Genomic DNA, 24,447 nt, shown 5'->3' on the forward strand with positions numbered 1-24,447 from the left:
TTATTAATTATTAATATGTATAGGTTAAATCAGATGTAAATACATCAAAGAAAATATAGCCTAAAATTGCATAAAACTTTTTAAAATACTAAAAACTGTACAAAACCTATTATAGAAAATTACATAAAAAACAATACTCGGGCTTACTATGTTTTAAGATTAGACTTAAGAACATAATAAATAAAAATTTCAGGTTTTAATATTTATATTCTCGGTTTGTGTTACGCTCTGTTTTGAAATAATAATCAGATTTTCAGCGACTTACCCCACTGTTCACACGGTGAGTTATTCATTTTCCACCTGTACTTATTTTATACATGTTAAAAAAAAAAAAATCCCCTTAAAAAGCTCTTCTTGACATAACGATCTTTATCGCGATGCACCAACAGGTGGCAGTGTTTCTCCACTCTCCTCCGTGCGCATCAGTTTGGTTACACTGAGACGCTTTATACTCTGCACAGTTTCTCTGCTACATTAGATTATTTTAATGTTAATTTTGAAGACTTCTTTTATCCATTTGTAGAAACCAAACAGGATCGTTTACATATTGAACTGAAAAACAAATTGTGATATTTTATCTACAAAATTAGGTCTTTAAAATTAGGTAATTATTTATTCATTATTGATTGATGTATTTATTTTTTTGCCACATTTGAAAAATTGGTTGTGATATTCAACAGGTCCCTCAGCAGAAAAAGGCCTACTGAGTTACATTTATCCATTGTGAAATCTCAAAATGGTCCTTAAAGGGGCCTTCTGGCCTAAAATTTACTCTTTTGTATCATTTTAATTTTTTCGTATATCATCATCAATGTTTTCTCATTACACTCCACAGCATGCATTACTCAAATACATTTACAACTACTGGGAATCCCTGTGGTGTCAGGCAATCCTGACAGCTAGCCAAGCTACGTTAACAAATACAACCAAGCTAGCATTAATATACAAACCTCAACGCAAAAGAAGGTGGAAAACTGAAAGCAGTGACTTGTTAATTCACTTTGACCTGTAAGGCAAGATACTTAATGTTTTACCTTATTAGGTTCATCAGTTTAAATATACACTTATCCTAAAATTATTGCCTGCACCCATTCCAAAAAAGGAACATCCAAGAAAGGCCTAGTCCTTTATAAGCAAGGATTTAGACACGGTTTGCCACTTTGCCAAAAAATGCATCAGCAAATAATCCAACAACATTCCTCAACATTAACTTCAATCTCAAAGCACAATATCATTAATAGATTCAGAGAATATAGAGAAATTTGTGAGCATAAATGGCAAGGCCGAAAACCAGCTCAGTTCCCATGATCATCAATCCCTCAGACAGCACTGTATTCGACACCAACATGTTTCTCTGATGGACATCGCCACATGGACTCGGGAATACTTCAATAAACTGTCAATAAACAGTGTTTGTCACTGCACCCAGCAAAAGCCATATGTCAACAACATTGAGAAACGCCGCTGACTTCTCTGGACTCAAGCTCATCTGAAATGGACTGCTGCACAGAGGAAACATGTATTGTGCTGAGTCTTTCAGAGTGTTTGTGGAAATAATGGACGTAACTGAAATAATTTATGTTTTTAGTTCTCAGTCAATTAATAAGCTTTGTTAAAAGGAAAGGTAATGTAACAGTGGTAAACATGCTCTTGTCACAACTTTTTTTGGAACATGCTGCAGACATCACATTTGAAATTAATATATATTTACAAAAAAACAAAGTTTAGAAGGTTAAGCATCAAATAATGTATTTTTTACTGTTTTAATTTTAATACATGTCAAACACTGCTTTCTGTTTAGCATTCAGCGTTTCATATACTGTCTCAACGTTTTCAGAGATTTGTTACTCTGCATTTGTACAAAAACATAAAGAAAACAGCAGTTATCTCTCATTTAGCACAAAATGGATGCCAGAGAGTTTTTTTTTTTACAATTTCAGTCAAAGAATAATGTGTGGGAACAAGATAATTAAGTTGTGGCCACAACTTAGTCAGGTGTGGGAACGATATCATGCCTTATGAAGCTGTGGTCAAGGCTTAATTATCTAATTCCCACACCTTACTAAGTCGTGGCCACACATTAGGATCTCCTTCCCATGCCTTACTAAGTTGTGGCCACAATTTAATTATCTTGTTCCCATGCTTTACTAAGTTGTGGCCACACATTATTATTGTTTACATAGTATGTCACCAGCAGGGCTCTGTAGAAAGCCAAACTGAGGTACCTCATCTAGATCCTATAGTTTTAGACTTCTTGTCCTCCTCATTTATTTAGCCATGTCTGTGGTAAGGTCATTATTCTCCCGCTGTAGGATGTAAGTAAGCGTGTTTACAACAGTAACAATGTTTTGTTTTGTTTTGTTTTGTTTTGTTTTTTTTTGTTTTTTTTTGCATTTTGGCTGGGGTGTCCCTTTAAAATATACATGTTTTTTTAATATATGTTTATTTATTTGTTTTAGGACCAAAATTAATGTAGCCTGTTTTACACGTTTACACTTTCTGCGTCTACCACCAAACTCTTATAATCCCTTGTGAAAATGCTGATTATTACAGAATAAAACAGGAGGGAGGCGGAGTTTTACCAACACAATCGACACGCGGTGTGCTTTTTCACCACCTCTATTCGGACAAGCCCCGCCCTCCCTGCTCTAGGATTGGCTAGAGTTCAGAGTGTAGTGCTGCTTGCCAATCAAACCCCTATCGAAGGAGGGACTCTTTGTGGTAAGCACGGCTGCTTCGTATTGTTGTAGGACAGATCTACCAGTGAGGGCAGGGCTTGCTCTGAATACGGGTGGGAAAAGAGAAAAAAACAGTCTGTTCTCCCTGCATTCCGCGAGCAGCGTTAAAGCAGGGCTTTGCGGAGTGGAGAGGACCGCGATGCCTCGGTGCCTTTTCTTTTTGTCGCCTCTATCAGTTTGGAAACATAACGGGAATGTGTCCGAGTAGGAGTTACGTCTGAACACACTGCGTGTGTGTGTATGTGAGAAAGCGTGTGTTGTGACTCAGCGGTAGTTCCGTGAAGCCATGGCCGCTCAGCACGAGTCTTTGAGCGGCTATATGCAGCACTCGGACCCGGGCTCCAACAGCAGCGAGCGCAGCGCGGACTCTCCCCCGCCCGGCTCCGAGGACTCCGGGGGAGCTCCAGCACCAGCCGACCCCGAGTGGACGGAGGAGAGGTTCAGAGTGGACCGCAAAAAACTGGAGGTCATGTTACTAGGTAAAAGGTTTTTTAGCTAAAAGCTTTGAAAGAAACCTCTACAAACTTGGTTCTGTTATTGCGAGGGCAAAAAACTGGCTAAGCTAGCTAATGAGTTTACAGGTTTTGTAGCTTGTGGTAACGGTGTACTCAGTTACACGTACTAAGGTAGTATTTAGTGGGTTTGTGCTTTTTATGAGTGTTTGATTGGTAGTTCTTACTGTGAAGAAAAAATGTGAGGAAAAGTGACCTTTTTCTCGGTTTTATTTTAGTCCTTCACATTTTGTACCTAATTCTTTTTCCATGTTTAATTCCATTTCGTTCAGTAGGTGGACTGAGTTACTTTACTTCACACTTCTCACTTTCGAGCTTAATTAGTTTTTGTGTTGGAACAAAAACAATTACCAAACTTCACTTCCAATGGTGACAGAAGCTGGATGTACTCAGACGTTCCACTACGGTTCTATGGAGAACTCTGTTCGCTTCTTTTACTTCAGTCTCAGTCATTATTTCATTGTAGTAGCAGCACTTCTACAGGAGTGTGGGCTTAGCTACTCTAAACCTCTCTGGAAATAGCTGATTAAACTGTAGAGTTGAAAAGATGTGTCCGCAGACACAGTGTAGGCCTACTGAGTCACATTTTTCCATGATTAAATCTCAAAGTGATCCTTGAACTTCATGCAGATGTTCTTATGTTATTTTTTCCACTTTTCATTATTGTGTATTGAACTCTGTTATGTAGCTGGTTGAATTATGTTAATCAACATGTTTGGGTCGACACTTGTGAGAGAAATGAGAGAAATACTTGAGAATATGCATTAATTGACATCATACTTTCATTTTTTTATTAGTACAAATGTCATAATTCCTGATCAAATCTGCTCACATTTTCAGACATTTTCTTAAATTCTCTCGACTTTAAGCTATGTCTTTTCTAGCCTTTATGTCTTAGTACCATGTACAATGTGGCTGATACTCTTACGTGAACAGCTCTACTTTAATCTCTACAGTCTGTGCAACATTTCCTTGACTGTCAAAGTGTTTTTTATTGTTTAAAATCTGCTTGGGGAGACCTCGTGGTCAGTATTGTCCACAGAACTTTATCATTTTCTCCATGGCGCAAACTTAAAAGCATCAGAGTGAACTAGACCAGTAGGAGTCAGTGTTGAAACATCCAGTCCATGAAACAAAGTTATTTTGCTTTTGAATCCATTGTTGAGTTAAAAAACAGTTTAGAACAACCCAGTTGCAGAGAACTACAAAACAATAGCATGAAAATCCACACCATATGAAGTTCTTATTTGTGAACGATGAATCTCTGTATTTTGTCTCCCCCCCACTCTTATTAGATAAGAATACTGAACTTTAAAAGCTATGTGTTGGTGAATAGATCTATGAAGTGAAACATCACTGCAAACGTGTGCTTTTATTTCTTCTAAACCAGTGCTGACATTATAGGCTACACTTGAACACCCTGTGTATGTGTGTCAGTGTCATTTTTCCTACCGCATAGTATTAGGATTTAGATTGCTTTGTGTTGTGTTATTATTCCACAGTGTTTGCACATCATCTCAACTTTCTGTTGTTATTTTTTTTTATCATAGGGGTGGGCGATATGACAAGAGTATAATATTGTAATACTGCAGGATTTAAGAATGATGATGGATTGGTGCCACGTTTAAAAATACTATAAAAAATATGAATACAATGATTCAGCGTTTCACATACCATGCTGCACGACATATAATTAAATAGGTCTGATTATGCTGACTTCAATGAAAATTGCAGTTGTTTAGTGTTATTTAAGTGCGCGTGATATTCACAGTATGGTCAGAAACGACTTGTGGTGTAACTTATCACAATAACGAGAAATATCATCATATTGCCCACCCCTAAATTTTATATGAGAAAGTTGAGGGAGTAGAGAACAGAATGAAATCATTCTTCCCATTGCTTAGGCACAGTTGACCTACCTATCCAAATCTAATCTATATTCTTTCGTTTAGGTTAAATAAACAGTTAGCATTGCTGTAAGCTGATAAAATGGTAGTTGTTATTTGCACCAGCTCCGCATAAAATAGAAATTTAGAGAAGTGAGTTTCTTAAGCAACAGAACATCTGCGTGATCTTAAACATAATCAAGGCTGTGATCATCACAGCTGTGGTGTTCAGTTGCCTTTACACAACAAAGAAAGAAAAAATAAGGCAAAGATGCCCCAAACATTGTTTCAAATATATGTTTTTAATATTGCAATTTTTTTCTGACAGTGTTGTTCCAGCAGCTTAGAGTAATTGGGTAAATGTAAGTCATTGCTATTACTTAGCAATGAGTGGTCAATGGAATCATTCATATATGGTTTGCGTATTAGGTTCGGTACAGGTATTAGGTACAGATTATGTGGTCAGAAATAACTACTGTATAAAATGTGATGGTTATTTCAAGACCATGTGTTCCCTTTTGTACTCGTGACCTCGTGTGGATCTGCTGCTGTACACTTCATTCACACCAGCTGCTAGTTTCCTTTTAACAGGTAGCATTGAGGCATTGAGGCCACATCATCTCGGTGATCCTTACACTAAAGATCCTCTAGAAAAATCTCAGCAAGCTACACAGGAGGGCCTTCTGCACTGTGTGTATTTTCCTGCACTGCTTGTTGCTGGAATGTCATTAGAGGGCCACTGGAAGAGGAAGAGAAGAATGGGAGTAAATTACGAGCTCTGCCTGCCAAAGCAAATGTGACAGACCTCGAGTTGCTCAATCAGATAGATTTAGGACCAGTCATAAACTGGAAATCCAAACTTGAGCCGTAGCACATCCTTACAGGCAATACTGCGTGACCCAGTTAATGTGCCACACCAAGACTCATAGGGTAATGGATATATTGTCCTGTCTAGAACCCAAGATATATGAAAATTTTGCACGGACTGCACAATACGGACAAAATACTAGTATTGTGATTATACTGCTACATATTCCGAAAGCAGTACATATTTCAATACGTTGAAAGTGGTGCAGTGATGTAACATGGTTTATCGGGCTGTATATATATTTCTACTCTCACACACTCAGCAGGACTGTGCAAAAGAGTTGGGCATCTAACCAAACCAGGTGTTGATTGATGACTACAATTAATACTGGGCTTCCATGAGGAGAGGTTTGGTAGTTTGTATTGAAATGAACACTTACAGCCCAAGTACGTAGCTTTTTAAATTGTAATTTTCTCAATTGCCTAAAGCTTTTGCACAGTACAATCTATACAGTGTCATTTGCGGTGCCGTTTATCTTTTTTAAAAAATACCAAGTACAGTAATCAAAATATTTTATTTTTTCATAATTGCATCAACAGCCCACTTGATTTAACATAATAAAGCACTGATTAACCAAACCAGGTGTTGATTGATGACTACAATTAGTACTGGCTTGCCATGAAAAGAGGTTTGGTTATTTGTATTTATTCTAATATTAGAGTTTTTCTGAGCCAATAAACGCTTACTTGCCCAATCAAATAGCTTAAAAGGTTCCTTAAAAAAACTTTTGTTGGATTCCTGGAATATGTTCTTTCTTTAAAACAACTTCAGAAACACTCGTGTCAAGCTGTGCTTGCTCAGCATGAATGGGCACACTGTAAAATTAATTGGTTGTTATTTATAGTTATGATATTGTAGCCCTCTAGAATATCAGTATTGCGAAGGCCACTAGTCTACTGGATTCTGGTGTATATATATATATATATATATATATATATATATATATATATATATATATATATATATATATATATATATAATGTGTGTGTGTGTATATATATCTCATTTTAGGTAATGGGCCACATAACACTCAGTCCAATGTCAAGTGGGCCAATGCCTCCTCAGAAATGTGTTTTATTTAATCGTCATTTATCAGAAAGGTGCAGAAACTGACTCTGACAAATTGACACCTACACCTACAAAACAGATTAAATGATCAGACTAAAGTTAGTTGGTGCAACGTCAGATGCTAAGGATATGTCGTCTTCTACGCAAGGTTTTTTAGTAAACCTCAAAGAATGCCAACAATTGCACACATATGATTTTAAGATTAAGACTTATCTTCAAACAGAATGTTTTAAACACAAATGCAAGTAGTCATGTGTAAGTAATTTATTAAGATGTTGGCAGCTAAACTGAGAAAAGCCAAGTTAACTAGCTAATTGATTTTAAAATTAAAGTTTAATTAAAGAAATGAAAACAGCACCACCCTCCAGATGATCAGCATAGCATGTGTCTGAATTACATTTTGCAGTAACGCCTTTTCACATTTCTTAGTGTAATAATTGTGCCTAATTTACTCCCAGCGCGATTCACCCCTAGGTTTGCTCTAAGGAGCTTTTTAATCACTTGGTAAAAGAAGTAGTGCTTAGAGACAGTTGCTAAGCAGTAACAGTTTGAGTGGTGTGTCAAACATTATATGCAACCACAGTCCACAAGATGATTTTATTTTAGAACATGATTTCTAAATTGCCAGATGAGAATCTTAATCGGGCCAGTCCTGACCCACGAGCCATATGTTTGACACCCTGGTATTTACACTGTAAACTTGAATTAGCTTTACTTTACCAAATCATGCAAACTTATTGCCTCTAAAAGTTACTTAACAGGTTTAAGCCTGGATAACTTTATATATGAGTTATAGTTAATTCTGCTTTTATAGTGATTCACACTTATACAGCAAGTAAGACTAACTCAAACAGCCTGATAATTTTAAACAATTTGAAATAAGCTGGCAGTACTCTACTTTTTCCACTTGTGCTCACTCTTGAATTAGTTAGGTCAACTTGTGTAATGTGTTGGAATCAGTTGAAAGTCTGTTATTTTAAATGAATTGTTTCATACAGTAATGAGTAAATGACTCAAGAGTCACTCAGTGGCTTTATGTATCTTTGTCATTCTGTTTAGAAACTGCTTAGGGCAATGGAATTCACCTACTGATAGCACTGGTATTAAACCTGAAGACAAAACACCATCATAGTGAGAATAACAAAAACATGTAAAATGCATCCAAACTGAACACTCAGGCGTGAGAATATGGTATGACACCCAAATAACTTTTGTGAAGAGAACTAATGAACAATTCGAAACATAACAGTTAACATAACAGATGGTCAACACCTGGGTAGGACATTAGCTGAGATGGGATTGGGCTGTGATTGGCCTGTTTACATACATTCAATCAGCAGTTGGTCTCAATAGCTGTTGTCAGTTGATATAATATGTAGAATTTATGTATCATCATTGTCCAAAAACATTCTTTACTCTTTTTTTACTCTTTTCTTTTTTTAAGAGATTAGAAGCTATTTTGGAGCATATCTATTAGTCCGTTCATCTTAAAATTTTCACACAATGTAAAGGGCTGCTGTACTGCTCAAATAAAAAAAAAATAGAGATTGTTCTTTATTTTGGACAGCAGAGATATATAGTTTTATGGGCTTTGGTTAATACATTTTTGTGCAGTTTATATTCATGATAGATTGTGTAAACTCAATGTGGCCAGCTTGATTGCATTCAGGGTTGTCTCATAAGCATTCCTGCCTCTTTCTTTACACAAGAAACAGAAGTTATTTCTTTTTATCTGCAAGTGTATTCAAATATAGACTTATGCACGTGAAAGTTGGAAAGCCATTTGCCACCTGCAGAAGACAGTACACAATTCTGTACTGCTTCTTTATCTTTCGTCTGTTGCTTCAGTTTTGGGTGCTAAGCAAAGCATACATGAACTCGCTTGAACTGTTTTTTTTTTCTTTTTCTGTAACCTAAAAGTCTTGAATGCTCTTCTCCATGATTGCTAAATGTTGTATGGAGCATTAAATGCAGCACAGCCTGTAGATTCCCTGCGTGGGCAAGAACACAGTGCTTTACTAATGTTAATCCTTGGGTAGGACTAACACTGCTTTCACCTGCAGCTGTAACGGGATTTTAAGTCACTCTGGAGAAGAGTGTCTGACAGCTGCGTGAATATAAAAGTAGGGGCTCTGCCAGCTATGCTCCACGTGACCCCTGCCTGATTTAAAAATGTAAATATTGTCCAGAGAAATGAGATCTGATCAATATCTGGATGCAGAAGCTACGTTTGAAAAGGGCGAATGTTGAAGCCAAGTGTAAACAGGGTTTGAAGTTTATTGGAAGGGACTTTGCTCTATAACACTTGAGCTTTGCTTGGAAGCACCAAGACTTCTGGCTTCACATGGCATGTCCCATCACTAATTAGTTGTTTTTGCATTCGTTTTCTACATCTTTCTTTTTCCTTCTGTGTATGTGTGCGTGTGAAAAAGGGATTTTCCATTCTCAGCCATTAAAACACTTTCTTTCTTTGCTTCATGCCGCTGCCGCTCTTGGTCATCAGCTTAATAGTTCTGTGCAGGGAACCGGTTTATTTCTTCAAGCGTTTCGGAACGAAAGTGTAAGCAGTGCAGGTGCCAACACCATCTTATTCTTCAGAGCTGGATGAAAATAGTTAATCAATATTCAGGGCAGATTTTTTTGTTGAGTGTTATTTTACAGTTCGGACAGCAGCATCAATTATTTCGCTTTAAAACGTGTTTATTTGGATTGGCATGCAAGAGCGGTGTAATGTTGCGAGGGTTTAAAAGTGCAGTGTCTCATGCAGAATGTCGCATGCCGTGTTTCTACATTTATATTCCCTACAGTTAGAATGTTTAGTTTTTCCTGGTCAGCTTCCATTAGGCTGATCTGAGCTTGGTCTTTTGGAGCCTGAGATTGAACTAGTCAACCAGGCCTGGGCTGAGGAGGCAGAATTTCGCTGTCAAGAATGTATATCTGTTTCCTTTATGCCAGCTGCACTGCTCTGTCAGGATACTGAACTTACCTGTCTCTTTATGCTAAGCAGAACCAGCATACTTGTTTGAGACATTTAGGCCATATGGCAAAGCAATTCACAGAGTATATTTCACAAAAAGATTTTGTGTCAGAGTTTTTGTTTGTTCACGGATAATAAGCTTTGTGACTTTGTTTAAAAATGAAACATATATAAGTGTAATAGTGGTGAGCAGTATGACTAGTTACAAATAGCTGAATGATGCTAGAGATAGCATCATTATACAAGGTATCAGTCTCAGGCCAATATCAGCAGAAAATTCTGCAATAATCTAGTAATTCCTGTGGGGTTTTAGAGTGTATGAGTTGTTTGAGCATGGTAGTGTACTTTCAAATGTTTATCTTAAGTGAAGTGCTTCAATAAAAAAGTTTTTAAACAAAAAGTAACACAGGTATGGGTATTGGAGGTTTCAATATCAGTATTACTATCAAAAAAGAAAAAGTGGTATTGTGCTGTCTCTAATATCAGCACATTATATAATTATCTTAATTTGACATTTCCCTTCACCTTATCTTATTAATGATCTCCTCAGAAATCTCTCCTGAAAAATGCATAACTAGTACTTAATGACTGTTTTCTTCTGAGCATTAAATAAATGAAGAGTGGTCTCTGACTTGTGCTCATTACTGTATGTGTGTGTGTGTGTGTGTACAGCATATCTCAGGACAATGAGGAGTAAATTAGAGCTCAGTGACATAGTGCTGTATCAACCCAGTAAATGCAAAATTGATTTGATTTTCTATTTGATTACTGAAAAACATGGGCCTCTCTATTGATTTTTGTAAAGATAGCTAGGAGTCTTAGCAAACCAGAGTGCCATATTTGCCCTTCGTCACTGCAACAAAGCTTGGTGGATATTAGGTCAGAGCCATGGGGAAACAACGAGTGGGAAGGAGTTACCAGTCAAGCTTGGGTCAACGAATACCCTGTAGGAATGAAATGATAGTCTTAGCATATGCCCAGGAAACTAGCATCTCCCACACACTAGCACTCACTTTGTTTGTGTGTGTGTGTGTGTGTGTGTGTGTGTGTGTGTGTGTGTGAGAGAGAGAGAGAGAGAGAGAGAGAGATATGCATCCTGGGGGGAAGATCTTGTCACTCTCATTATAGCCCACTAAGTGATAGTCCTGAGGAAAAACAGGACAAAGATGGCAAAAAAGCATGCTATACCATTTTCTATAAAAAGTACCAATTTATTCTGGTTAAATTATACAGTTTAAAACAGTACATACTGCATATAATTTCTAAATACTCATTATATCACATTCTTGTTTCTGAGGCCAGTGTATATTTTTAATCTCATTGGTTAAAAAACACATTGCCACAGTTCCATAGCAGTTCTGTCTTCTCTGGGTTTACGGTAATAGTAAATGCTAGAGAGAGCGTGTAAAGTTGTACATTCTCCACATGCTTTTTGTGTTGTGGTACTTTTGGGAAGCCGACCATAGGTCAGTGGCCCAGATTATGTTCTGTGCTTGTATTGTGTTGTTGCCCACAGTGTCAATATGTCAGATTCTGCATCTTGCAGCAAGCCTTCCTGACTGTGATTATTTGATCTCACCTCGTTTACTGGAGTAGTTAGTTTCCATAAGTTGCAACAAACAAAATATGAATTGAGTCATGAGACAGTCTTCCATGTTTAGCACTCAGAAGATTGTTTTGTTGAATTCGAGCTGTGTGTGTCATTAGTTGGAAGTTGTCTTCATTCAGTCTTAACAGTTTGCAAAAGGTTGCATTTTCTGCCATGCAATCTGAAACACATTTAATAATATTGAGATTTGGATTCAGGGGTGGGCTGTCCATTGTTCTGATTAACACAGTCAGTGTCTTTGATTGATTTACAAATGTTCTTATTTGTCCTTTCCTTCTTGACAGCTACACATCCTTTCAGTCCCATAGTGTTGGGTTGTTTTCTCACAGTGGAAGGATGGACAGAAACACCTGTGGATTTTTTCAGATCTGAAGCAAGAGTGGAGCTTGATTTTCTCCTCTCTCTCAGAGATGAAAACTTTGTGTGCTTTATCTGATGATGACAGTTTTGGTGGTCTGCGATGTTTTGCATGAGAAACAAATCAAGTTTCCTATTTGATTCTGTGTAATTGTAGACGTTTGTGTGGGTGTGTGCACACAGAACATTTCATGTCAGCGTAATCTAGCATTAGCGAATAAATTATCAAGCAGGATAGATCCTTTAGGCTTATACTACATTGGTGGCATCAACTAAACAAAGACAATTGAATTGTCAACAACAACTGTATGTGTATAAGAATCATCAGCTAACATTTCATGATTGTGACCGGCCTAAGGGCGCTGACACACCAAGCCTAGTGTCAACTTTCGGACGCTATCAGGCTGTCGGTGGCTGACTTTCACTCTTAGTTTATGTGTGGTGTGTCCTGCACCATTGGTTGAATGAGTTCTCTATTGGCTGTTAAACCAATTAACATACAAGAAGAGAAATGAAAGTGAACAAAGCAAACAAATGACACATTCAAAAGAGCACATGGAGAGTAGCCTGTTTTTTTTTAATGCCAGTGGAACAAAGTAGCAAAGCTTTGTCACTTGGGATGGACATTTTGACCGTTTTTGCTATTCAAAGCTCCAGATTTTTCAACAAAATGAATATTTCCAGCTAGAAAGAATGTAAGAGTGTACAGAATAAACTAAGGACATGAGATGATATCGGAATAATTATGGGATCAGCAGATAATTGCTTAATAATACAGTTATTGACATCATCGGGCAGATATTTAGATTTGACTGTTATTTGTAATTGAAATTAATAATATTCTGAAAGAATTAGGCAATACTGGGCTGCTGTGCTAACATTTCAGCATTTTTTTTTCTGCATTTGGAACCCTAACATACTGTGATCCTGCTGCTACAAATTTCAGTTGCTGTATGCCTCAGTTGCATGTATATGTAATTGTTTATATGTCAATACATACTGGTTAACCTGTGCTGTGTGATGCTTTTATGATAATTTTCATGTAGTACATACACCGACCAGACACTTTATGAAGTACACCTCCTTGTATCTACACTAACTGTCCATTTTTTAGGCCTGTTTACTGTATAGGTTCGCTTTGTAGTTCTACAATTAGTCTGTAGTTCCTCTGTTTCTTTAATTACTTTGTTAGCCCCCTTTTACCCTTTTCCTCACTGGTCAGGACCATTACAGAGAGGGTTTAATTTGGGTGATGGATCATTTTCAGTACTGCAGTGACACTGACGTAGTGGCGTATTAGTGTGTGTAGTGCTGGTATGAATGGATCAGACACAGCAGCGCTGCTGGAGTTTTTAAACGCTGCGTCCACTGGTTGGTGGACTATTCTCAGTCCAGCAGTGACACTGAGGTGTTTAAAAACTCCAGCAGCACTGCTGTGTCTGATCCATTCATACCAGCACAACACACACTAACACACTACCACCTAAGCAGTGTCACTGCAGTGCTGAGAATGATCCACCACCTAAATAGTACCTGCTCTGTGGTGGTCCTGTGGGGGCCTGACTATTAAAGAACAGGGTAAAAGAGGACTAACAAAGCATGCAGAAAAACAGATGTAGTTCTACAATTACAGACTGTAGTCCAAGGTGCACTTATATGATAATTTGAGCTGATAAAATGGACTATGAGTGTAGATACAGGTAGGTGTACTTAATGAAGTGGACAGTTGGTGTATCTGCCAATGCTGATGCTGATAGATTTATAAAATGTAGAAATTGGGACTTCATCTGTTTGGGTTAGCATTACAGAGAAATAGAATATTTCTATTGTGTTACAAATGCAGGAGAATGACTAAAATGCAGATATTGTAGCACAATAGTTCAGCGCCACCTAAACATATAGCTCTTCTTCAGTGCCATAAATACATCATCCAATCTCGATTTGAATCATGGGTCAAATCTGAACATGCCCTAGAAACACTTGTGAAAGAATGTTTGAGACTGGTTAGGATGCTCACAGCTCACAATAAATAAATTTGTAATTGGTTAAATGGATTAGTTGCTTAATAAAAATGTCTGCGATATCAGTTTTTGCACTGGCCAATTGCATTTACAATTAATAAACAATATAATGCGCAGACCATGAATTTGAGCTTTTAGGTGCTATGCCAGCTGGTCTGCACTAGATTTTATTCATTGTTAGCAGCGCTAGTATCTATGGTGGATGTGGATTGTTGATTTATTCAGCCTTTGCAGGATATCCGTAGTGCCGAATTACCAATAACACCAATACAAGTTCTACCACTACTACCATTAACACCCAGCCATGCCTACAGACAGCAGGAGAGTCACTGCTTAGTCTACTTCTGCAGTGACTCTGGCCAAGCAATGTCGTAACATCCGCAGATGTCCAAACTTGGGTAAACTCAACTGCTGTGTTTAACAAGCATAACTCTGAATTCACACTGGAGTTTTATGGTTTCTAGAGAGCTCTAAATAAAAATCTGTTGCTACAACATTAATAAATGCAATGGGGAGATTGTGAAAAACAGTTTTGCTCTGCTTTATTTATCCCACGTGTTTCTGATGTGTGGAAAATGTATAGCATGCATAACTGAATTAGGTGAGTCATGAAACAGGTATGTGACTTGTTTTGTCGAAGGAAAAGTTCCCTGTTTTCCACTTATTTTGTAGTGATAACAGTTTGAAGTGACTTTCTTTGTTTAAGGGAGACTTTAGGATGTTTTTGCTGCATTGAAATAATTTGTTTATGTAGCAATTTGCCAGCCAAAGTGCTTTGGCACAGCCCCTATTTCTAGAAAATGTAAAGTCCACGCTCTAGAGTTGCTTGTGTACTTTGGCTAATTGCACGCTCAGGGTGTGTTGGTGCGTGTCAGGAGCTTTTTAAAGAGTTCATCTTTTTTGTTGAGTTGGATGAAAGTATAGAGCAGGAAGTGAGCGCTGGGTGGAATGTGCTTGGGGCTGGCTGTCCTCTGGACTGGGGCCTAGGGAAACACTTCTTCATGGTTTTTTTGAGGTTAAGCGTGGCATTCTCCCCGAGAACTTCTGCTGCAGGCAGTCGCTGCTACCCTGAGCCTCTGTTCACTTTTTTGGCCATGTCAGTGGATGCTCCTGAAGAAGCCTGACCGTCTTGATCATAAACTTAATGTCTGCCAAATAAATGCTGCAAACGATGTGAATCGGCCCTTTATGCAGCGGTAGTATCAGGTACGGCGAGATTGTGCTGAAAGCTCCAGCTTGTGCTGGTCTGGTCAGAGGGACCCTTGAGGAGAGGTGGGCGGAAGGTTCCCAGTGTTCGCAGCACATAATTCACTGCAGCTGTTGGAGAGGCTCTGGTTTTAAAAAATGCTGGCTCGGACCAGAGACTTTGTTATGACAAGGAAAAGAATGACCCATTACACCAGAGCTAGCTTGAACGCTTAAAGACAAAAACAAAATGGTTGTTGTTTGCCCGTCAAAAACCTGTAAAAGTGGTATTTATTGGACGTTGTGGCAACACCCTGGGCTGAACTACAGATAGCTGTTTTTAATCTTGTGCTTTTCAGAGGATCCCTCAAAGTTCATGAACAATGGGATTAAAAACACCCAAATGTTTGCCCCCAAATTATTTAATCAATCTGTAATTGATAAAAAAAATCTGTTTTTTTAAGTCCAGGAAGTTGTCTTTTGTTGCTAATGCCTGCTAAGATTCTCTATCATGTATGCCATTGGCTTGTGGAGCAGTGGACTGTCTAGTCGGCTACTCACTCATCTTGATGAAGATGGATGAATTGAGATCAGTTGAGTGGCGTAAAGTCAAGTCCAGTCACCTTGGCTTACCACTACTAGACACATTGTTGCTAGCATGTGTTATCTGATGGTGTCTTCACTAGCCTAGATTGACTCATTCATTCATCTGGAAATATTCACTGTATTAGAGAGCTAACCTTTTCAGTGCACTAAAGTTTGGGAGTTATTTCCTGCCTGCTGGCTGTTTGTGGTTTCACTGAAATAGAATGGACTTTTTATTGTCTTTTGTTGCTAATGCATGCTTGGGTTTTCAATCATACAAGTCTGTGCTGCAGTCTTGATGTTTTGCTACTCATCCTTATGAAGGCAGTTTGAACTGTTATCAAATAAGTGGTGAAACAGCTTCAGCATTGAACCACAGTGAAGCTAATGTATCATCTGATGCTGTCTTCAACAGCTTAGCTTGACCCTGTGATTCATCTGCAAATGTTCACTGTATGGGAAGACTAGCTGTTTCACTGCACTGGAGCTTGAGATTTATTTCTTGCATGCTTTTTGTTTGTGGTTCCTCAGAAATAGTATGGATATTTTAAAGCTATACTTTATGTTTTCATGTGTGTTGTCTCTGCTCCCCAGAGAAGCTGCAAATCATCTGTGTTTCTAAATAAGAAGAGCCTTAACATGAAAACCTCCCATTGAAGTAACTTACTCCCATTGTGCGAGGCCAAGGAAGGCAGCTGCTGATAATGATTTCTCAATAAACTTTCAGTGGACGGTGTGGACATTACTGGCACATAGTTCTGCAGCCACAGATAATCAGGAGAGCAGAGCACATTCTTACAGATTGACTCACACTCTGAATGGAGCACTACTCTGGGCAGACGTACAGTACACTTCCTGTTTAGTTTTTAGGTCTTCACTTATCAGTGTTGATAGTATAACGTCCTCAATTCTGCGGAGTCACAGCGCTTCTTCGTTAGGCTTTGGGCTTCTTAGGGCTTCTGTGTGGGAACAGAGCGTGAGTGGTGTGTATGGAGTCACTGATATGCAGAATTTGACTGAATTCTGCATATTTCAATGACTAATATGTTAACACCTTCAGAATCATGTTCTTGAGAAAGGCTTGATGTGAAATGGTTAATTGTATAGAAACTTAACTACTCTGCTTTCTTAACAATGGTGATCGTAGGAACTATGTCTACATTGCATTCTGCTCCATTTTATTTACTTATAAGTGAACAGCGATTGGTCGTCACTTCTGACTTTTGCATGTTTTGAACTGTTTTGGCTTATACTGCCCTGCATGCTTTTAAAAAATATTTATTATGCCAAAACCCACACACACATTTTCTAAGCTGCTTATCCTCCTGGGTTGCAGGGAGTGCTGGAGCCTATCCCAGTGCTCATTAGGCAAAAGGCAGGAAACACTCTGGACAGTCCATCACAAGGCAGCCATACATACACACTTGAGCATCTCCAGTTCACCTGACTGCATGTCTTTGGCCCACGCAGACACAGGGAGAACATGCCGACTCTACACAGGAAAGACCCTTGGTTGCCCGGCCATGTTAAACCAGACTTTTTTTTATGATTTCGTTTTTTAATGAAATTCGGAAATACTAAACTTTTTACACATTATGCAATGCAAGTTTAATAGTGCTGTTAGTATTAGATCTGTTTATGCACTTCACTGACTGTCTCAACAGTCCATTTTAGGAATATGTGACCTTGTGTTTGTGTTTTTCTAATCACTTGACCATTTTTAAAATGCCCCAAAATTAAACCATCTGTGTTCCCATTGCTCTCTGCTAGTGCCAATTGGAGAACAAAAAAAAATATTTGTCGTCTGTGATGTATTTAACTGGCAGCTGTTAAAGCGTTTGAGAGCCATTTGACTGTGCATCGCTGCGTGCACATTATGCAACCTTTCCATGACATCAGTTGTGCAGCTGATGACATGGTGGCCAACAGCTTATAAAGTCAGCAAGTTAAGTTTGGACAAACTCATGAACCAAGTCAAATAGTACACATCTGTGCATTTGTTTGGTTGCTGCCAGGCAACAGCAGGCAGTCCATTCCCTCAGAGGCCTACTTAGCCAATAAAGTGTGATATCAAGAAAGTTTGATCCATCCATACAAATGTGTGTCCTATTGAGAAACACTGTATTTGATAGCATGGTGGATATTGTTGATACACATAATGGTTTCAAGGCGGATTTACGAGTTGGAAAGCTAATTTATTGTGACTTGGAGCTTCTAACAAAAGAGACTCACTACTGATTGTTTTGGGTTTGACCGTAATGTGCTGTGTGACATAGCTCAGAATCATTTTACACAAAGGAAGTGTGCTTCCTAACGCTGCATTTATATTGGACAGACATAAGTGCATCGCTCCTTTTCAGTTGGCTGCGTATGGGTACTACAAGGGCGTTCTCTGCAAAATCCAATAGGAATTTAGTCAGTATTAAAGTTTATAATTCTTAGAGAGAGAGAGAAAGTCAAAGACTCGTTCAAGGGCCCACTCTACTTTAAAAAATGATTCCACAGATCATATTGGATAATTATGATACATAGACTTGCTCCAGTAGTGCATCGTTTTTTATACGCTGCAAGAATGTGGTGACAGAATGACAAACTCCTGACATTTGACTGCCAACCTGATCATTCAGTTGATTTATTGCAGTCTTCTGCAAGTTCGCAGCAGGAGTTGGCAATACTAGTCTGTGCCAAGCCATTGCTTTAGCTTTAAGTGCCAAGCTACAGCCCCTGTGAACTACGGAGGGTTTTGTGGCTTTAGAGTCTATATATATAAGAACAGGGGAAAGAGTAATGACTTGGAACTTATTTCTTTGTTCTCATACCCAACATTTTAGGTAATGCAATAGGTTCACAAAAAAACAACAACAACAAAACAATGTTAACTTACTCGAATTGTAGTTAGTAAGCCAAACATTTAGTGTCTGAAGTTAGCTTCTTTAGTGTTGCTGCGAGGCTAATGTAGCTAATAAGTGGTGGAAGCTTAATCATCATGAATTTAGGTTGTTCAAACTGCATGCTCAAATCATCATACACTTGCTTCAAGTTATTTCAGGTTGTTAAAGCCCCTGTGTGCTCACTTTCCTGATTGTATTCTATTATCTATAGTTTTTGTGATATTTTGCTATGAACTGGCAGAGAAAGAAAAACATTTCTTTTGAAAGATTTTTAAAATTTCCTTTTTTTCTGCCATTTTCTTCAGTTAGATTTGAGTTGGGTGGGACTAAATTTGAAAGTGACTTCAGATCTGCCATAGTACCAGTCAGATTTAGCAATATGTATATGTCAGCTTCTCGCGTTCTTCTCCCTCACATAATGTGCCTGCTCTCCCGCTGCTCCAAGTTCCAGCCAAAATTCCCAGCAAGTTGGTTATTTAAGCATTTTTTGTTAACTACACTTGTCATGAAGGGTTATGAAGGTTCACAGTATTTCCCCTCAATTGTACTTTCCAGACATGAATAAGGCACATTAAAAATTTCTCCACAATGTCTGCAACTATGACCATGCCAACTCTTAATGGGAGCTTCTATGACCTCAGTTTTAGCAGTAAGCTAGCTAGTAAACTATAGGTTGTGGATAACTATAGGATAACATTAGTGCTAAGCATTCGAATATTAGACATAATATATCCATGATCTGCCTGTCATAAGATTAAAACCTGAGTTCTTGAACATTAACTGCAGTTAAATTGTATTCATTTACAAATCGCTGCTGTCAGAACAAAACGTCCTATCTCAATTTTTGACGTTTTTTAGTTTTTGACAAAATTTAAAAATGCCTGTTCCTGTTTACAGTGTATGGAAATTTCATGATGAATGGACTAAATGAAATGGCCCAAGAAGACTGGAAAAAAAGTCTGGTTCTGTAGACTTACATTAAAAGTAAAGTAGGTTTTTTCCTTCTCCTGTACAGCTGTCATTTTGTTCTGACAGCAGCGATATATTTTAAAATCTAACAATGGTAATCCCTGATTCCATGGCGTATATTTACTGCTAAAACAGAATTTTAAATCATGTTGACAGAGGCTTTAAGTAATCTCAAATGGACTTACTTATGTGGTTATGTAGCACTGTATGACACACTGTTATTTAGTCATTTGGCACCAGATTTAGGCTACGGGATGACTGTTAACTGGTGAACTGATTTGTATGAACATTTTTGGAAGTTCTAGATTAAAGACAGGTATTTGAACCTTCTAAAATACACTTCATGTTTAGCTTGAAGCTTGTGACAGAAATATTAGCAAATGTCTTGCCTTGTAGCAATTTCACACTGACTCTTTTGAAAGACTCTGCTGAATGGTAGAGAGCACTGGCACAGAGCTGCCTTTGGTGTAAGGGTAATTTATTTTTCACATGGGCTTCAGATAAATTAGTAGGTTGGATGTTCTTTGGCTCTGTGAATTACTGGGCTTTAATTATGTTATCATGCTATAAAATATTCATGTCTCAGTGACGATAATAACAATACCGTCATATTCTGCTTTTCTAACAGCAAATCATGTAACAGCATGGATCATCCAGTGAACTGATCAGTGATGTGCTCATACCTGTGTAATAATGCAAAATATCTGAAATAGCCGGTACAAATGAATGCTCAATCACATAGAATACAGCTTATAATCCTTTTCTTAACCTAAACACTTACACATCTCTCAAAGCCCTTTGGCTACAGTCCGTGTTTTGCTCTCTGGCCAGTCACTTAACCACAATTAGCCTAACTCTTTTTCCCTTTCTGAATCTGGCCAGCCCTATAAAGTTATTCATACTTAATTATTGTGACTCTGTTTCTCAGGCAACTCATTTTACAGTTCTTTACAGCAGTGCAAGTTGTAGCAGAGGGTACTGGGTAGGATGTGTTGATCAGACTTTGTGATAGCACAGAGGGGCTGTCCTGGGTTTGTGCAATTTTCAGTCAGTCTGCTTCCAAAAAAACATCCCTGTAATTCAGAGGATATAAATACATGCTTCACATTTTGTCTGGCTTAGCCCAGACGACAAACGTAAAGCCAGGCTTGTGGCAGCAGATTCGGCCCATATCGCTGAATGTAGGTCAGACTCGTTCATCAATTTCCCTCAGTGCTCTGGTGCAGTTGAGCTTCCATGCTGGGGCCTTATTAGCTTTAATCAAGCTCATACATGTATTATTTGTTATGTGGAGTCCATGTTTGCTGGGTAACCTCTGCAGCAGGGGTGTTAACTGGTGATCATTACCTCTCGTAAGTTGCCAAAATTGCCAGCGACAACTAATGTCACCAGCGACAGAATGTAGAGTACTGTTCAAAATCAGAGACCACCCTTTCATTTGTTTAAATTCCATTTACAGAAATGAAGATTAGTCATATTTATGTCCGGAAAAAAGCAGGAATAGACAATAACACAAAACCTCCAGCCCAAAGTATAATATAAAATCTAATTGTAGATTTTAGAGTATAAAAAACAAATCAGTATTTGATTTGTCCGCTCTTTAATTTTGTGTAACCTGCTGCTTTAACTCTTCCATCCTTCTAATCTTAAAACCAACCAAGTTGCAGCTCTGTACACCCAACCGAAGGTTGCCAAAGGAGTCACTGACATTATGTTACCCTTCAAAGAGACATTAACATTCACTCAAGCAACTATCCAAACACACCCCTAGCTGCCTGGCAATTTTATTTGTCATGTGCATCTAACATAGCTAAAGGAGATATTTGTGAGAGGATTAGATATGAGATAATGCACAAGCATAAGGAAGGAACAGTTTAGTGAAAAATAAGTGAAAAAAATCAAGTTCAACAAAATCATTCAAAGACATAGAGAAAATGGGATACCTAACAACCAAGCAACACTTGATAGGCTACTAAAACTGTCACCATCAGATAAACAGTACATAAAGCGTTCATCTTTGATAGGAAAAATCAATCAAGTAGCTGTTGAAGCTTCTGTGTAATTTTCTGTTAAATGTTTTTTGCTTTTTTCTGACACTGAAAAATGACTTACTTAATGTCCGTTTTGCCTTAAATTTAAATAAATAAAAGTGTGGTCTCTGACTTTTGCACAGTACTGTAAATCGAATGTAACTGTAATGTCTTACTCAGCTAAGTAAACGTTTATGTAATCGTGCAAGTAGCATAACAAAATGACAGTAATAACTGTAGACTTGTACGGCTTAAACCTCACATTGTCAATAAACCCCCCTCAGCCTGTGCCAAGTACAAGTTCTCTGTCCATCTTGGATAGTTTAATTTAAAGCTCATGTGTCCACTGCACTTTAACCCTTCATAGCCAGAGGTTGTTTATCCAGAGTCGAACAGGCACCAGAAGAGTTAGCGCGGCTCATGTCGCCCAGAGACATGGCTTGCATCCATGCCTGTGGATCAGAACGTGGGATTTACTTGGTTTAAAGTTGACTTAATTCACAGAGGCACACACAAGCTTTAATGAAATGTAAACCCACGCGTTTGCCGCAGGGACGACTTGTTGCTAATGGACAGAAAAATGGCCCATGTGCTCTACCTGCCTGAATGAATGGCACTGACATTTTTCCACTGTAGGCCATGTGGAAAAACGTGTTGATATGACTTGCTGATTTTTTGTTAATACACATTCTTAAGTGATCCCTGATGTTGCACTCTCTCTAAAATGTCCCATTCTTCTCCACAGCTGCTGCCGAGGGGAGGGTGAATGGAGGCGAGGATTTCTTTCAGAAGGTAAGGAAAACCACATTGCTTTGGCAGCTCTAGGTAGTGGTACAAAATAGGTCAAAATCACATTGCATACACAATTATGTGACTACTGAATGACATATGGGCATGCTTAACTTTTCCTTGTTGAAACCTGCAGCTAGAAAATAGCAGAATAATCAAATTTCTTTGATCGTCAGAAGGTTCGCCTGAGGGTGTTGGGCTGCTGATTAATGAGCTTTGTGTAGCGTGTCAAGTCGACTCACCAGCTTTTGCTGAGGTAGACCTGTCCTTTTGTTGCCTGAGCCAAGACAAGCACACTTCACCTGTTCCGATGCCTTTATAGAGGAAATGGTTGTAAGCTTTTAGGCAGGACACTCGCAGGCCTAATTGGCACCGTGTGGATAAACACAGAGTGGCGAGCATGTGTGACTGGCTAGACGGCCCTGGGTGAAGGAGAATGCAAGCCAGGACCTGATTGAGTCCAAGGCAGGTGGCCCGACCAGGCCTCTTTACAAGCAGAATGGAGTAACGCCTTCAAAATAAATATGCTCTCCGTCCATTTTACAAAAGAATCCCCACTCTTGATGAAGTCGTTTCGTTCATGTAAACCTGAAAGGTGTGGGAAAATAAACGTGCTAGGCGAAAAGTGCATGGACTGCGCCTCTCTGGACCTATTCTGGAGGATTACAGCCCACTGCCGGCAGGATCTCGGACTCCTTCGGACAGTGGCAGCTAGAGCTGATACTGATCCTCAGGAATGTCAAAGCTGGATATTCAAATAAACATCATCTGCTGTGTCTCAGCCAGTGCATTTAAAATTTGTCAGCTGAGTTAGCGGATGTTGGACATTTGATGGAGAGGAGAGAGCAGATGTTCTCTGAAATTTGGGCTGTGCAAAAGACAGTAACTCTTTTGTGCTTTTGACTCAGTTCTTGTAATAATGATATCATACACATTGTACAAAATCATGTGAGGGGAAAACAAAAAACTGATATTTGAACATTTTCTCTGGTAAAAGGTGGAGCAGGACTGATATCTTTCCTCTTCAGTGTGCAAGTGCTGAAACAAGACATTTTATCTAAATAGATATTGCAAAGTTAAGCACATGACAGTCAAACAACAGAAAATTACACAGAAAATAAATCCTCCACAGTCCAAAAATCTATATTGAATAACAAGAGGAAGAGGAAGGCATAGTATTATCAGTCTTTTGACTCGCACCTAGCTTGGCCAGCCATTCCTGCTGCGATTGAAATATGCAGGTTGCTGTTCGTGCTGACTGGGCAATCTGCCTCTTGCAGGTCGGGGAATGATACCAGCCTGCTGAAACGCGGCGTGTTTTCAATCACAACATTGAGTTCCTGTCCGCCCCGCAGCCGCGGCTTCGTGGCTGAGCCAGCTTGCATACTGTGAGACGGCACAATGGCAGGATTCAGCCTTTCTCTGTGGATGTTTACGCTCATGCTGAGAGCTGAGATCAGGTCTCCGGAGGAGACCAATCCTCGCAAAACCTCACCACTCTTTCCCGCAAATGCACAGAAATACTAAAGCCACCTTTACCGTTTGCAAATTTCCACAGAGAGCAGTTCAGTCGACACTACCGTGTAACTTGATGTATTGTTTGTTTTAGAAGCTTTTTTCCCTTTAGCCCACCAGGACGAATGTAGCAGTACAGGTTGACAAAATGAATACTACAGGCCCTTAAGTGGAACCCCTGTGAGGATTTGCCGATTGCTGTGTTTCGGTTTCAGTTCATTTTTGTGAGCTGGAGGCTGATGAAATCACAATAAATGGTGACTCTGGTCGTGTAACGCTTTATCAAAGCTTTTTAGAACATTTTTCAACCAAGTGCAAAAACTTCTGAAATCTGATCCCACATCGCAAGCCTTTGCAGAGTATGTTATCTTGTGCTTTTGCAACCCATCCGGGATCGATATTAAAAACCCAGAATCGGTTCATTTTAGTGGTTTGCAGTCTTATGCA

General features: G+C 38.8%; 1 protein-coding gene across 1 annotated transcript in view; it reads left to right on the top strand.

The window, feature by feature from the left end:
• The first annotated feature begins 2,769 nt into the window (after positions 1–2,769).
• The window catches only part of bicc1b (BicC family RNA binding protein 1b), a 91,729-nt gene continuing 70,051 nt past the window's right edge, over positions 2,770–24,447 (top strand). The window contains 2 exon segments of the mRNA XM_036572214.1: positions 2,770–3,217; positions 22,442–22,488. Coding sequence (XP_036428107.1) covers positions 3,025–3,217; positions 22,442–22,488 — 240 coding nt within the window. The 5' untranslated portion in view covers positions 2,770–3,024.

Source organism: Colossoma macropomum, unplaced genomic scaffold, assembly GCF_904425465.1.
Source record: "Colossoma macropomum unplaced genomic scaffold, Colossoma_macropomum, whole genome shotgun sequence".
Taxonomy (NCBI): domain Eukaryota; kingdom Metazoa; phylum Chordata; class Actinopteri; order Characiformes; family Serrasalmidae; genus Colossoma; species Colossoma macropomum.